The sequence below is a fragment of the Pipistrellus hanaki genome (assembly GCF_964339955.1).
Source record: "Pipistrellus hanaki genome assembly, chromosome: 8".
Taxonomy (NCBI): Eukaryota; Metazoa; Chordata; class Mammalia; order Chiroptera; family Vespertilionidae; genus Pipistrellus; species Pipistrellus hanaki.
This window is the reverse complement of record NC_140510.1, coordinates 61,658,323-61,673,523: the sequence shown is the minus strand read 5'-3', so window position 1 is coordinate 61,673,523 and position 15,201 is coordinate 61,658,323. Positions and strand designations below refer to the sequence as shown.

The 15,201-nt window shown below is 38.3% G+C and overlaps 1 protein-coding gene across 1 annotated transcript in view; it reads left to right on the top strand.

Moving 5' to 3' along the window:
- DAW1 (dynein assembly factor with WD repeats 1) overlaps positions 1–15,201 on the top strand; it is a 31,476-nt gene that overhangs the window by 4,551 nt on the left and 11,724 nt on the right. The window contains exons 2-7 of the mRNA XM_084891904.1: positions 976–1,048; positions 4,713–4,857; positions 6,224–6,282; positions 8,980–9,102; positions 11,990–12,089; positions 13,093–13,200. Coding sequence (XP_084748030.1) covers positions 976–1,048; positions 4,713–4,857; positions 6,224–6,282; positions 8,980–9,102; positions 11,990–12,089; positions 13,093–13,200 — 608 coding nt within the window. The remainder of the gene's footprint in view (positions 1–975; positions 1,049–4,712; positions 4,858–6,223; positions 6,283–8,979; positions 9,103–11,989; positions 12,090–13,092; positions 13,201–15,201) is intronic.

Here is a 15,201-nt window from a genome sequence, read left to right as displayed (position 1 = left end):
GTCTGCTTAGTGTTCCTGGTGCTGCTAGAGCTTCTTCCTGCTCCATTCCTGCTGGTGCTGCCTGCAGTGGCAGAGCTATATTCCAATATTCCTGTTCTCACTGGGTGACCTGGGGATGGGGGACTAACCCTGGGCCTGGTTATGCCACAGCTCAAATACAGAGAGACATTGCGTTGGCACCTGGTGGTAGAGCAACATCTGGGATATCCTAGGACTTCATTGCTGCTCCTTTTGGAGGTGGATGAAACTGCCTACCAATGGCCTGGTTGTGAAGTAGGGTATGGAAGACCCTCAGACTTCCCTAGCATTGCTTTAGTCTAGGCACACTGGATGGCTCCCTGGACCCAGCAGAGGAGCACATGTTGAGAAAACCTGGGACTTTTTGCTGTGTCTGCTGCAGGCAGACTAATGGAAACTGGATCAGCCCAGGATTTCCCTAGTGGGTGAACTCTCGCTGGGGCCCCCGCTGTGGAGCAGAGTTTTAGGGCTCCCTATTAGTTCTTTGTATGCCTTCCCTTCTTGTGGACTTTTGGCCAGTAAGCAAGTTGCTGTGGTTGTGGTATGGTACTTGTGGTTGTTTGGTTTTTGTTATCTCTGCCTTTTGGTGGTTCCAGGTGACACATTCTGTTGGTCTCCAGTTGGGGGATATAAGGTGATAAAAAGAAAATCTAGGGAACTTACCATATTGTCATTTCTTGAGTCTCGAGGCCTTTGGCCAGTCTACCTTCTTCTATACAACTCTCAATTATTTTATCCTTGCCTGTTGAATAATTTCAAGGGTATTTCATTGTATTTAGAGGGAAGACCAGGGAAAAGTGAACTTACAGGATCTTGTTTTAGAATTAGACATCAGTGCATATGTTTTGAAAAATTCAAGCTATTGAGAAATAAAAATGATCAAGTTGTCAAAGTAGATTACCTTTTGACATCAGTTATCATCAGAAATGTTTTAAACATGTTTGTTTAATTTTATAGGAATTATGTTGGAATATGAGAAAAGTGGAGAATTGAAGACCAAATCCATAGATTTACTTGATCTCAGTCCCAGGTAAACTAGCTATGCAATGTGACATGTATTTCATATCCAGTTTTTATTTTTTTAATATTTTTATTGGAAAACCCTGACGTAGGGTGACATATGGAGGAGCTGCATAAACTCAGACAATACACTGCTTTAAAAATGTTGTGTGGTGAGTGACTTCCTGTTTGTTTCAGTGAGTTCTACTTGAGTTCTTGTTGAATGAGGAGGTAGAAAATGGATCATTACTCTGACCTTCCCTCCTATCCCCTAAATAGACCCTTTTAAATAAAAATAAGCCTTTTAGTTTAGAATAGTTTTAGAAAAGTTGTGAAGAGAAAGTTCCCACATACCCCATACTCAGTATCCCCTATTATTATCACCCCAGACATTCAGAAGTATGGTATATTTGTCATAATCAATGAACCAGTATTGATGCATTATTATTTACTAAAAACTGTATTTTACTAAATTTTCCTTGGTTTTTGCCTAAACCTCTTTTTTCTCTTCCAAGATCCCCTCCAGGAGACCACATGGCATTTAGTCATGACGTCTACTTGGTCTCCTCATGGCTGTGAGAGTGTCTCAGACTTGCCTTCTTTTTGATGACCTTGACATTACTGAGGGGTACTGGTCATGACATTTTAAGAATATTACCAAGCCTGTTATTTTCTTAGTAGATAAACATTTCACATGGCTGACGGCATACAATCTTCCCCCATAATTGCCATGGGGTGGAGTTGGGAGAAATTAACTTTTGCCTCTGAAACTTGTGTGCTCAGAGGAAATCCCCCTGCGAGATCATATTGCCAAGAATTCATTTCCGTTAGGACGTCTTATGCAAAACTGCACTTGGAGAGATAGAATCAGAATAGAGATTATTCCTGTGGGAGCCCACAGACAGATAAGGAGAAGCTGTTCTGAAAGGGAGAAGATAAAAGAGAACTAGTATAAAAATACTGCAATATGTGTTTTATCTAGTACCCCAGGAGCAATGAGTGATTTCCCACTGCCACTGTCCTTTTGCTTTGTCCTGATTAGTGGGGAGGGGAACAGAGTCTGTCTGCAAAGGGACTTCTCACACAGGAGACGAGCTGCTCTCTATCGATAGTTTTAGAATAAACCAAACAGTTCCTGGCTGGTGAGAGGTCTGGAATCTGTCTCAGTATGGGAACAGGTGTGGCTTGGATGGTAACAGTTACAATTCCAGGTGCCTGGCACAGAGGACTCGGAAGGTATTTATTTTTTAAATAAAAAAGTAAACGGTGGCTAAGACAATGTTATTTAATTTCATCTACACCAATCTGGGTTTAATCTATTTTCAGAAAAGACAAGACCTCAGATCAAATCAAGCCTTTTTGCTAGTTTTGTAAAGGGAACACATTACAGCTGTGTGTGGTTATGGCTGCAGGCAGAAAGCTCCATTGTTAGACATTCATTTTCTCAATCAGTAAATGATGTATTTGCACCTTCTACATGTAAAACTGTAGAGTAGAGTCTATGAGAGGCTATAGAGATGTGACTCATAATGCCCACTCTGTGGGCTTATTGTCTAGTTGGAGGAACAATTTTCATTAAACAGATGAACATCATGTGAGTGATGCAGATAAACTTGTAGGTGAGAGAATAACTTCCAGGTAGAGATTCAGGACAGTGCAGACTTATGTATAAAAAGTGTATATCTTTAGGATGCTGTAGTCATCTGAAAGAGTCAATAAATGTCTAAAAGTTTGTTTTAAAAAAAAATGGGTCTTATTTCTAGTTCTGCCCAAGAATCTGGAAGTATTCTGCACATAAACACACTTGCATTATATATGACATAGTGGATTTACTATATTAGAAGATAACAATTAGAATAGGACCACAGTTGGGATATACTAGTTAACCATCTGATTTCTTGAGATCTCACAAGGAAATTTGTATTGATTCATCACATTTATTGGAAACTCCCAAAAGGCATTATGAAGTTTTTAATGCTCATGAAAGTATAATTTTTTTGATAACGAACTGTCTCAGATTTTTATCAAAGGCATAATTATAAACTGTCTCTGGTTTATTTCCATTCCAAATACTCACTCTAATTCCAATAGGTTGTATTTCTTGAGAGCTGGGACCATGTCTTTTACTCTTGCAGTGCATAACCCTCAGTAGGTACTCAGAATAGAGATTATAGTAAAAGTTAGTGGGGCCAGTAGTCTAGTAGCTCAGTGCCTTGCACAGAACTGGAGCTCAGGAAGTGTGCATTTAGGATGCTCATCAGAGTTTGGGTTTCTGGGAAGTGGATGCTGAGACAGAGGTCGGTGGTTACTGCTCAGTGACACCTGTGACAGACCAGAGGGTGAAGTGAGTGGGGCAGGAGGAGGCACATGCCATGATGATGCAGATTTCACAGTGGCCTCTGACAGCCTAAAAGGGGAGCTCCAGAGATGAGCTTGCTCTTTAGGAGAGTTTCTCACGCACCAAAACAGCCAGGCTTGTGCACTGCCCCTTTGCTCAACCCTGGGCTGAGGGCCACCATGAAGAACAGGTCCTGAGCTCAAATGCTGAGACGGATCCTGGAGCAGCTCAGCTGGAGGCTGTCCATGAACTCATCACCCCTCACAGCCTGGCCACTGGGCCTTAAGGATGCGTGCTGGGTAGTGTGCATCTTTGACTCATGTTTCGCAAAATTACCCCATTTGGATGCTTTGCAGTTCGTAGTCATTGATATTTGCCTTGATTTAATATAATTCTGGACCAGCAAAATTGACCAGAATTGGTATAGATTATTGGAATACTGAGGAAAACCATGAATCTGCCCTTTTCGGACTAGTTCTCTTTCAGGGAAATCATGTTGTAGCCAATACCATAATCAATAAAAAAAATAAAAACACAAAACAAAACAAAACAACAACAACAACAAGACAACAGAGAAACCACAATCTAAAAAAAAAAAAAAAGAAGTAGTAATAAAAATCACCATTATGCTTTGAATGAATGTTTATTTTTGGTCAGGTACTTTCTCTTTCCTTGAAAATATTTAAAGCCGACACTTTGGGTTGATGGGTTGGAAGAGATCAACCAACAACCAAAGCATTTGTATGCATATGTGTGTAAGCCATGGACACAGACAATAGGGTGATGGGGCGGGTTAAAAGGAAAAAAGGGGATATATATATATATATATAATTTTTTTTTTAAAGAAACTTTCTGGACCTCAGTTGTTTTTTGTTTGTTTGTTTGTTTTTCTTTTAATGCAAATGTAGTTATTATAAAAGTATTAAATTAAAAGGTTGTTACAGAATTAAGTGAGAGAACATATGTAAAGTGGAAAGAATAGTACTGCCAGGAACATTCAACATAACTTCATTTAAAAGAAAAGAAAGGGAAAATACATAGAAGAAGCTCATGCTCAGACCCAGGGTGCCCTTGGCCTTCTTTCGGTGAGCACCTCAGGATCTTTGCACACACTCTTCCCAGGGGAGAAGTCTGAGGAAGTGAAATGGGTTCTTCAGAATCTCAGCTGCTGCCACCCCTGCCACAATGCTCTTCCCCACAAGGCCCCCCACCCCATCCCGAGATCTCTTGATAAAGATGATAGTGTTCTTGACATTTTATAAATGCTCTACTTTGTAAAAACAATGCAACTCTTCAGGTAATGAATGCAGGTGCGACTGTAGCACAGCAGAAATAACTTTCTTTTTGTGGATCTTAGTACTGATGTCAGTGCCCTACTAGAAGAAATACAGAGAGCAGAGCCTCTAATCACAGCTTCACGATCACACCAGGTGAAACTCTTAATACAGAGACTACAGGATAAACTCAGACAGCACAGCGATCACAAGTTCGAACTTTTCAAGGTAATGTGTGCGTTCAAAATACAAGGTGTAACTTCAATGAATTTGTTGATATCCTATTAATTTGAGGTGAAATGCAAATCTTGTTTTTTCTTCCCCTCAGTGTCTCACACGTATTTGCTGAGTCTCAATGACTGTTTGTTGATTGAATGAAATGCAAACATTTATTTTTTGAAGTTTAATAAAGATTTGTAGTAAATATAGCTGCTATTTATAATGATAAATTTAAAGGATTAATTTAAAGGAAGCTTTAAGTTATTAAATAATTAAAGTTACTTTTCCATTTAGAGTAATATTAAGAAGTTGTATTTCATAGTAAATCAATATTTCAGTAAACTATTTATTGATATTATTGATGTAAAACTTTTAATTCAATGGAAATATGCTTATTTTACATAGTTTTGATTATTAAATTAAAAATATAACAAATTTAGTTATTTATTAGTTCAGGAACAGCTTATTTTTTATTAACAACATTTTATAGCTTCTTCTAGAATTACTTCATATTAAAATGACTTAATTTTGTATTATTTAACTATAATTATAACAAAGTATGATTATTATTTACATACTCAGCATATTCTATCTGATACAAAATATTAAAGCAGTCTTTTGTATTCTCATCCTTTCAATTTACTAAAAAAGGATGAGGCCATTCATGTAATATTTCTTTGTCCAGCAGGTGGCACTATTAAACTTCAAATAGGAGCTCTATAACTAGCCTGACCTTGTAATTTATCATTCAAAGGGAACAATTTTGATAGCGAAAGGAAATGCTATTAATAGTAGTTAAACTCTGGTAATAGACATAACTTAGACTTTCCCAGCCTAATCTATCACTCTGTCTGTAAACAGAATATCTAATTTGCCTATATTTATCCAATAAATATTACTCATTCACTGTGTACCAAATAATGTAAGGATTGAAAGATAAATAAAATAAGATACATCCTGACTCTAAAAGAACTTTATGATTAAAAAAGTACTAATACATTGTAAACATATTTAGTGTATTTCCTCTATAGACTGTTCATACATATGGTATTTACAAAACCATGTGTACTATGTTAAAGAAAATATTATAAATTAGTGCTATTTGATATCTTATTTAATAGAAATAATTTATCTTAAAGGCAAGTTGATGGAAAACACAGATTATGGTTTTGTTACTAACTACTAAATGTATTATCGATGATAATAATAGATAGTACAATATATATTTTCTCATTTGTTCAGATATTGAATATTGTCCTTTTATTACATATAATTTTAAGATAAGCTTGCACATTTTTATTGGTTTGAAATTTAAAATTAATGAATTAAACTTAATTTTATTTGAGTTTAAAAATGGTATTTTCTTTCATTGAAGGTTCTCAGAGCACATATACTGCCATTGACTAACGTTGCATTGAATAAATCGGGCTCTTGGTAAGGTTCTCTATTTATTTAGAAAATAATAATTTTATTAGACTTCATTTTTCAGAACAGTTTCAGGTTCACAAGCAAAACTGAGCAGAACGTAAAGGGGTTTCTCATGTATCTCATGTTCACCTCCCACACCCTTTAGCCTCCCCCACTGTCAACAACCCCAGAGGCGTACATTTGTTACAATCAATGAACCTACAGTGACACATCATTATCACTCAAAGTTCACAGTTTTCATTAGGGTTCAATCTTGATTTTGTACATTCTATGGGTTGTCAAATGTATAATGACATATACCCACCACTATGGTATCACACAGCAGTTTTACTGCCCTAAAACTCCTCTTATTTTTATTTTGTCTATATCTATATATTTCTATTTTTTATAATTTATAACATTCAAGGGGTATACTCTTTAAAAGTAAAATTTGTATATATTTAAGGTTTACAATATGGTGATTTGGTATACATAGTGAAATAATTGCTAATCAAACTAAGGTATCATCTTACAGTTACCTTCTTTGTGTGTGAAGAAAGCACCTGATATTTTTTTTTTTACATGTTTCCCATAATCAATATGGTATTATTAACTGTTGTCACATGCCTGTAGATTAGATATCCAGATTTATTCATCCTAAATGATTGCAACTTTATAATCTTGGACCAACATCTTCTCATTTCTCCCACTCTCCAGCTCCTGGTAATTCCTGTTCTACTCTCTGCTTCCATAAGTTTAACTTTTTTTTTTTTTTCTTTTAAGATTCCACATAGAATGAGATTATACAGAATTTGTCCTTCCCTATCTGTTTTTTTCCACTTAGCATGATGTCGTCCATGTTCACTTTTGTTGTCACAATTGGCAGATTTCTTCTCTCTCATGGTTGAATTATACTTCATTGCATACATCACATTTTCTTTATCCATTCATCCCTTGACCAACACTTACATTGTTCCCATTTCCGAGCTTTGGTGAATAAGCTGCAATGGACATGGGAGTGCAGATATCTATCTCTACGACCTCCTTACTGCAGTTCCTTTGGATACATACACCCACCCCCAGGTAGATTCACATTGCAGTTCTAATTTTAATCGTGGTGGTGGGGGGGGGGGAAATCACCATAGTGTTTTCCATAATGACTGCACCAAAACATTCTTGGAGAAGCTAGGAAGAAAATGTCTAGGGGAGAATTGCCGGAAGTCTTTCCCAGCAACTAGAAGGGTTCAAAAATCTGGGAAAGGCACTCCATGTAAATTATTAAAGAGTCCAGAGATGAAACATAATTTTGGAAGGCATTTTGGGGGGGGGGGGGGGGGCAGAGAAAACTTAGCTAAAGAAACCAAGTTCTCCTGTCTCTCTGGACTCCTTGCTTTTTATTAACACAAATTGTCCTAAAGTAAAGTAGATATATGTATCAAAGGCCAGGGTTTAGTATACAGAATCCATAGTCAGATTTGGGAAAACTGCCTATGGCTGTTCAGGTGTTTGGCCAGCAGGAGGCAATAACATATAGATTGAAATGCCCTCAGCTGTCTGGCAGCAAGCAATCACTTATGCATCCTTTTCAGGTTTGGGGAAATGCCTTCAGCCATTTCAGATGATTCAGCCCTGCTGACATGCTGTTATTGGCTTCTGGCAGAGAATCAAAGACATAGTGCCTTGTCTACCTTCCTGTTTATTTGAGTTTAGATATAAGAATCTGTCTTCACCTTGTATAATTACCACTTGACATTCAGACTCACCTTTCAACATTGTGCATTACTTTCTGTGTTAGAGAAATAGTGTCCCTCATAGAATATTTAAGAAATAACTAAGATACTATTATTTTACTTTAAAATATTAGAGGTCAATATATTACCCATTCATGTAGTAGAATAGTCATGTTAAAAATGGTTAAATATGAAGCATATATTTATTGAACACTTATTCATGTGCCAGTCATGGTGAACCAGATGGGTAGAAGAACTAGCCTGTATAAAATAAAAAATACGGTTCTTCAGAGAATGTGGGTGGTGAGGACAATTAAAGTCCCAGAGAGAGCCAGGGCTGCTGGCCTCGTGGACACGAGCAAAAGTTGAATTTTCCTCAAGGTTGCTAGAATGCCTTTGAAGAAGGTTAACAAAATAACGCCAATTTTGTTGAGAAGACCAATGTGTGAGGACCATTTGTGAGGCAAAACCCATTCGAATATGGTTGTATTTGTTTAGGTAAGAAATGGAGACAATGGAGCGGGTGAGATTGGCCATAGCAGGGAAGTACTTGAAGCTTGGGGTAACAGCATTTACTAATAGATTGTGGGATGTGAGAGAAACTGAGAAATCAAAGGTGATACTAAGATTTTAGGGGCTGACCAACTGGAAGAATGATGCTATCTATTAATTAAGATATATTGGAATTTCTAAAAAATGTTAGTGATTGTCATTTTTTAGGTATACCTATTTTTATAATAAGTCTGGCTATTGCCAGGATTACTCTTTATTTTATTTAGTGACTTCTTTTAGGTTTAGGGATAAAATTGGAAAGTTTCTAAGGCAAAGAACTTATTAAGACAAAGGACTTTTTGATTCTATTTTAACTGTTCTGTATACACAATTTTCATGGAAAAAGTATGAGAAATGGGGCTATAATCTTGCAGGTAAAAAATGAGGTCTTATTAACACACAACTTTTCTCCCCTTGTGATTAATTGATATTCTTGTCTTAGCTTTATCACAGGAAGCTATGACCGAACCTGCAAAGTCTGGGACACTGAATCTGGAGGGGAACTTCTCACCCTGGACGGCCACAGGAACGTGGTGTATGCCATCGCATTCAACAACCCTTACGGGTAAAACACACTCACTCACTTCTTCCCTGCTAACCCATTGATTCACTTACTCAGCCCTTCCTCCATCTATCTTCAGGAGGGAAGGAGGACGACAGAGAATGAAAATTTATTGAATGCCTGATACATGCTTTTAAATACCCCTTCCAGTGCTTAAAGGAGTTTGGAGACTGGTATTTCTGTCCTCAATAAAAAAATATAAAGTTCAAGTCCCTTTCCCAGGATCACACAGTAGTAGAGAGGAGAGCAAGAGTTAAACCTCAAGGAGGGCTGGCTTACCCTTGCAGCTCTCTGACAGGCAGCCCACTGGTGTTTGTAGCACCGGCAGATGCTTCTGGCGAATGTGCCATATACATTGATAAACATGTTTACTTTGTTTAGAAGTTCATTTGCAGTCACACTGGGGAAAATATTGTGTATAGTAACATGCTAAGTAATAGTACCAAATGCAATAGAAGAATTTTAAAGCCCATCTGTTGTTCATGGAGTCAATAGACTACCAGCGTACTATATCTATCTTTCTGCACGACATACGCCGATACCCATGACTCCATGCCTGCTGGCAGCAGCTGCGCTAACCGCGGGCATGCTCACCTTCCCTGCCCACTGGTTAGGTTCTAAGGTTACCAGGAGTTGGTCATATTTGTCCATGAATCTGCTTATGTTGGTTGTGCTTTCAGTTGTAATTATGTATTTAATTAAAATTTGCTTATAACCAATGAAATGTGAATGTGAAAATGAAGCTGTTGTTTTCCATGAAAGCCTAGAAAAGGTAAATATTGAAAAAACTTGCTAAATGAAGTTGTAGATGTGATCAATGCAAAAACTGGAAAACACATTGTAAAAAATTGAACAAATTCTTTTAAAAAAATATATATATTTTATTGATTTTTTTACAGAGAGGAAGGGAGAGAGATAGAGAGCCAGAAACATCGGTGAAAGAGAAACATCGACCAGCTGCCTCCTGCACACCCCCTACCGGGGATGTGCCCGCAACCAATGTACATGCCCTTGACCAAAATCGAACCCGGGACCTTTCAGTCCGCAGACCAACACTCTACCACTGAGCCAAACCGGTTTCGGCAAAATTGAACAAATTCTTGCAGTCAGGTTGTTCTGCAAGTATTTTTAAGTTTAAGTTCTCATTCCATTTTAAAGAAAAAATGGGAAATTGATGGGGGCCTGACAGCTGGGGAGGGATTGCGGGAGGTTGGCCGGCCAGGGAGGGATCATGAGAGGGCTCCAGGGCATGTCTGGCCCTCTCTCCCAGTTCCAATTGGCCAGACCCCAGCAGCAAGCTAATCTACTGGTCGGAATGTCTGCCCCCTGGTAGTCAGTGTGTATCATAGTGACTGGTCGAGTGGTCAAACAAGTGGTTGACTGATCGGTCAGACACTTAGCATATTACACTTTTATTATATAGGATTGTTAATTTTCATTTGTTAGTAATTTTCTAAACTAAGTCTTTTATCATATTCATTGAGTAACTGGAACCTAAGTTTAGCTGCATGCTACTATGAATGCCGAATTTGTGAGACAGGGGCAGGTGAAAAAGAAAGAGATTTATTTATTCAAGTGCTGTTTACCTGAGAAAATGGGGGACTCTTGTCCAAAGCACATATCCACATCTCAGTGCAGGCATATATTTTTATAAGGAGGGAGAGGGGAAGCAGAACAACCAGGTCAAGGGAGGGTGTTTGAAAAGTTCTCTATGTGCAGACCAACTGAGTCTATTCTCATAAGGACCTCTAAACTGGTCAAGTCTAGTGTGCATCATCTGGTCTTTGTCCTCTTGGTTCTGCACCATCCTGTTCTTATAGATCAGGGGTCTTCAAACTATGGCCAGCGGGCCACATGCGGCCCGCAGAGGAGTCTGATCCTGCCCGCCAGGTTTTTTGGGCAGTGAGCGCAGCCGAGGTGTTACAGTAGGAATTAGTAGTTCATATAGTCCGGCCCTCCAGCTCTCTGAGGGACCGTGATCTGGCCCCCATTTTAAAAAGTTTGAGGACCCCTGTTATAGATAAAGGTCAAAAATTATCTTGGAACTTGGATGACTGAAGGTCAGAGTTTGCATTTTCTGAAGTTAGTTCCTGGGATTCTTATATAAACACAAGCGTCCCAGTGCATGAATTCATGCACCAGTGGGGTCCCTCAGCCTGGCTTGTGGGATCAGACTGAAACCAGCTCTCTGACATTCCTTGAGGGGTCCTGGATTGCGAGAGGGCACAGGCCAGGCCAAGGGACCACACCGGTGCATGATCAGGATTGGGAAGGTACATGAGAGGTTGGTCAGCTGGGGAGGGACTTTGGGAGGGCTCCAGGGAATGTCTGGCCCATCTTGCTCAGTCCTGATTGGCCGGACCCCAGCAGCAAGCTAACCTACCAGTTAGAGTGTCTGCCCCTGGTGGCCTGTACACATCATAGCGAGTGGTCGAGCAGTCTTAACATACCATTAGCATAGTACACTTTGATTGGTTGAATAGCCAACTGGCTTACCGGAAACTTAGCATATTAGGTTTTTATTATATTGGATGCTGTTTATCTACAAGCTACATAGTAGTCAGACTCAGCATTTACAGAAACAATGTCAAAAGAATGCTGGGATAAGTTACAATTCTCCACTATTACAGTTGTACTAATTTGAAAAGTATTTTTAATCTTAAACATATATCTTTAATGTAAAATATTTAAAATGAAGCAACCTGATGCCATTAAAAATTAGACCTTTATTCTGTTACCAATGAAGCAGATATAGGATTGCTTCTTGTTTTAAAAGTTAAGCAAATTTCTGAGCAGGTAGAGAGCCGTGTATTAATATCTTAATTCAGTGGGTCACTGAACTGAATTGAATTGGAGTTCAAAATCCACATTTTTTTTTTTTTTATCTTAGTGACAAAATTGCCACTGGGTCCTTTGATAAGACTTGTAAACTGTGGAGTGTAGAAACGGGAAAATGTTACCATACCTTTAGGGGTCATACAGCAGAAATAGTGAGTACATTTATTTTATTATTTTTTATGTTGTTGTTCTTTGTTTTATGTTTCCATTCTTTTCTTTTGATAGATTTCATTTTTTTTTAAGAGCAGCTTAGGTTCATAGCAAAATTGAGGGGAAAATAGAAAGATTTCACACGTACTCCCAGTTCTCTTCCCTCCCCTCAACCCCCATGCAAATAGTTTGTCCCATTATTGATATCTTTCACAAGAGTGGTACCTTGCTTACAAATAATGAAACTACACTGACACATATTACTACTTCTTTTTAATATTCCATTATAAAAGTGGTGGTTTTATTTTTATAATTAATTAGAAAATTCTAACCAGTATTTTTATTCTCTATAAATTTTCTGTAGTGGCACTGATATAATTTATAAACTACTCTAATTTTAATATCTTATAGATTCCTGAATTAGACACATACTATAAGAAGTACATTAGTACCGTAGCCAAACTGATTTTCTCTTTTCCTTCCTTCCTTCCTTCCTTCTTTCCTTCCTTCCTTCCTTCCTTCCTTCCTTCCTTCCTTCCTTCCTTCCTTCCTTCCTTCCTTTTTTCCTTCCTTCTTTCCTTCCTTCCGTCCTTCCTTCCTTCCATTCTTTCTTTCTTCATTTATATTTCTTTAGAGAACTGACTTGATTAGGGTTGATGAAATTCTTACGATAGTTTTAAAAAAATAATTTCTATATCTTGTAAAATAGACTGTTTTCTAGATGTCATTAAAACTCAAATTTGTATAAATAGTTTGATACCCTAAACAACTTTTAGTTTAGTGTGCCCTTGTCCTTGGCCAATTCTTTGATACATCTTATAACAATTAGTGAGATAATTGGCACTCTGTGGAACAAGTGATAGTTTAAAAAAAAATAAACACGGCATTTATTTTAGGAATAAAATGTATTTATACTTATCAAAATTCATTTTGAAACTTTTCTTTATAAAATTAACAATTTAAAATACTATATTTCTAAAACCCTTTTCATTTCATGTAATCCAGGTGTGTTTATCCTTCAATCCTCAAAGCACATTGGTGGCTACGGGAAGTATGGACACAATGGCCAAACTGTGGGACATTCAGAGCGGAGAGGAAGTATTCGCTTTAACCGTATGTTCACTGTGTTAATAATACCTTTTAGGGTTTTCCATTTTCTCAGCCATTACTTAGGATAAGTCCATTGTTTGTTTTTGTTTTCACTTGTATTACAAAATTAGCTCTAAGTAGACCATGGTTTTTAGACTGGAGTGAGAGAGTGTTCTCATTGATGTATCAGTAACGAATCTTCTAGAGAAGGTGATGGCTATTCTCTGAGACTTGGCTGGACGTACTGGGGAAGCCAGATGAAGCCAGATTTATTTTGATTCACTTCAGCCTAGAAGACACACCTATTACAGCTTAAAACTATTGCCATCTATTTGGCTAACAGCAAAGTAGGTGGAGGCTGGCACTTTTAGGAAAAGGCAGAACTGGGGAAACTTTCCAGCAAGTTTGTCAAAGGAATGACTGTTAACATGCTTCTCTGAGACCCTCCAGCCTTCTGTATCACAAAGTCCAAAATGACAAGAGGCAAGTGGCAGAAGGTGAGCAGGCCAAAGGGCACTGCCCCAGAGTGAGTGCTGGTGGTGTGTCTGCACAGAGCCCTCTGTTTGTCATCACTACAGACTAGCACCTTCACCTCACCTGCTACCCTCCACTCCTTCCCACAGACCCGAAACTACCCAACAAAAATAAGGCAGCTATCTATGGCAATTAATAGGACCAATTGAATAAAAGCAAATCCAGTTTTCTTATTTTTTCAAAGTATAGATGTGTTAAAAAAAAAAAAAAAATAGAGGGTCCCTTTCCTAGGAGAGCTTTTTCTTAAAAAAGTAAAAAAATAAATAAAAAAAAATGGAGTTAAACAAGAAAGAAAAATTTACAACACTGTTTTCAACTAACACCAGGAGTTTTTCTTTCTCAACTCAGAGTGCCTGGTCTTATTAATAAAAGTATTATTTTTTCTGATCTGTGTTCTCATCATTTCTGCTGGTCTTTGCCTCTCCCTCCCAAACTTTTGAAGGGCTGAGCCCTGCTCTGCACACCCGTCTCCTGCCAGAGAAGAACACACTTGTTTCGTGTGTTCAGAATTTTAATGTTCCGCTACATTTGATTTTTGTCATGTGGAATGAACCAGGAATTTAATTTGTAAATGGATGTTTGTATTATTTTAAAAAGTAATTATGTGAATGTACTAAAATAACTAGGAAAATGAGGGATCTTCTCCCAGTAGAATCTACTGCTGAGGGGCTTTTCTCATTGTCTCAGTGTGAGTCGTTGGACCTAGACCTTCACCAGGTGAAAGTCAGGCCAAAGGCTACATCATTATTGATCAATTCACATTAAATTAACATAAACATTTCTTTTTTAAAATTTATTAACTTCACAAACTTTTTTCTTTTACTCATCACCTATTATTAGCCCCTAAAGCATATAGGCCCCTGCTTTCCCAAAACACGCTCTCTTCCTTTCAAAACCAAGAAAGCAAGCAAACAACTTTATTGAGTGAAAATGGAGTTGCTTTAAGTGTCTGTCCATTCTTAGTGAACCTAAAAAAGTATGTAGTCATAACCAAAATCTAGTTTTAGAACATTTCCATTGCCCCCAAAAGACACCTCATGCCCATTTCTACTCACTTCCTATTCCTATCCCAGTGGACCACTAATCTTTCCTCCTCTATATATAAACTAGAGGCCTGGTGCATGAAATTTGTGCACGGGAGGGGTGTGTCCCTCAGCCCAGCCTACACCCTCTCCAATCTGGGACACCTCAAGAGATGTCCTACTGCCAGTTTAGGCCCGATCCCACCAGGACTGCTGGCTCCCAACTGCTTACCTACCTGCCTTCCTGATTGCCCCTAACTGCTTCTACCTGCCAGCCTGATCACCCTAACCATGCCATGCCAACTTGATTGATGTCTAACTGCTCCCCTGCCATCCTGTTTGCTCCCAACTTCCCTTCTCTACTGGTCACCCCTAACTGCACTCCCCTGCAAGGTTGATCGCCTCCAACTGCCCTCCCTTGCAGGCCTGGTGACTCCTAACTGCCCTCCCCTGATGGCCATCTTATGTC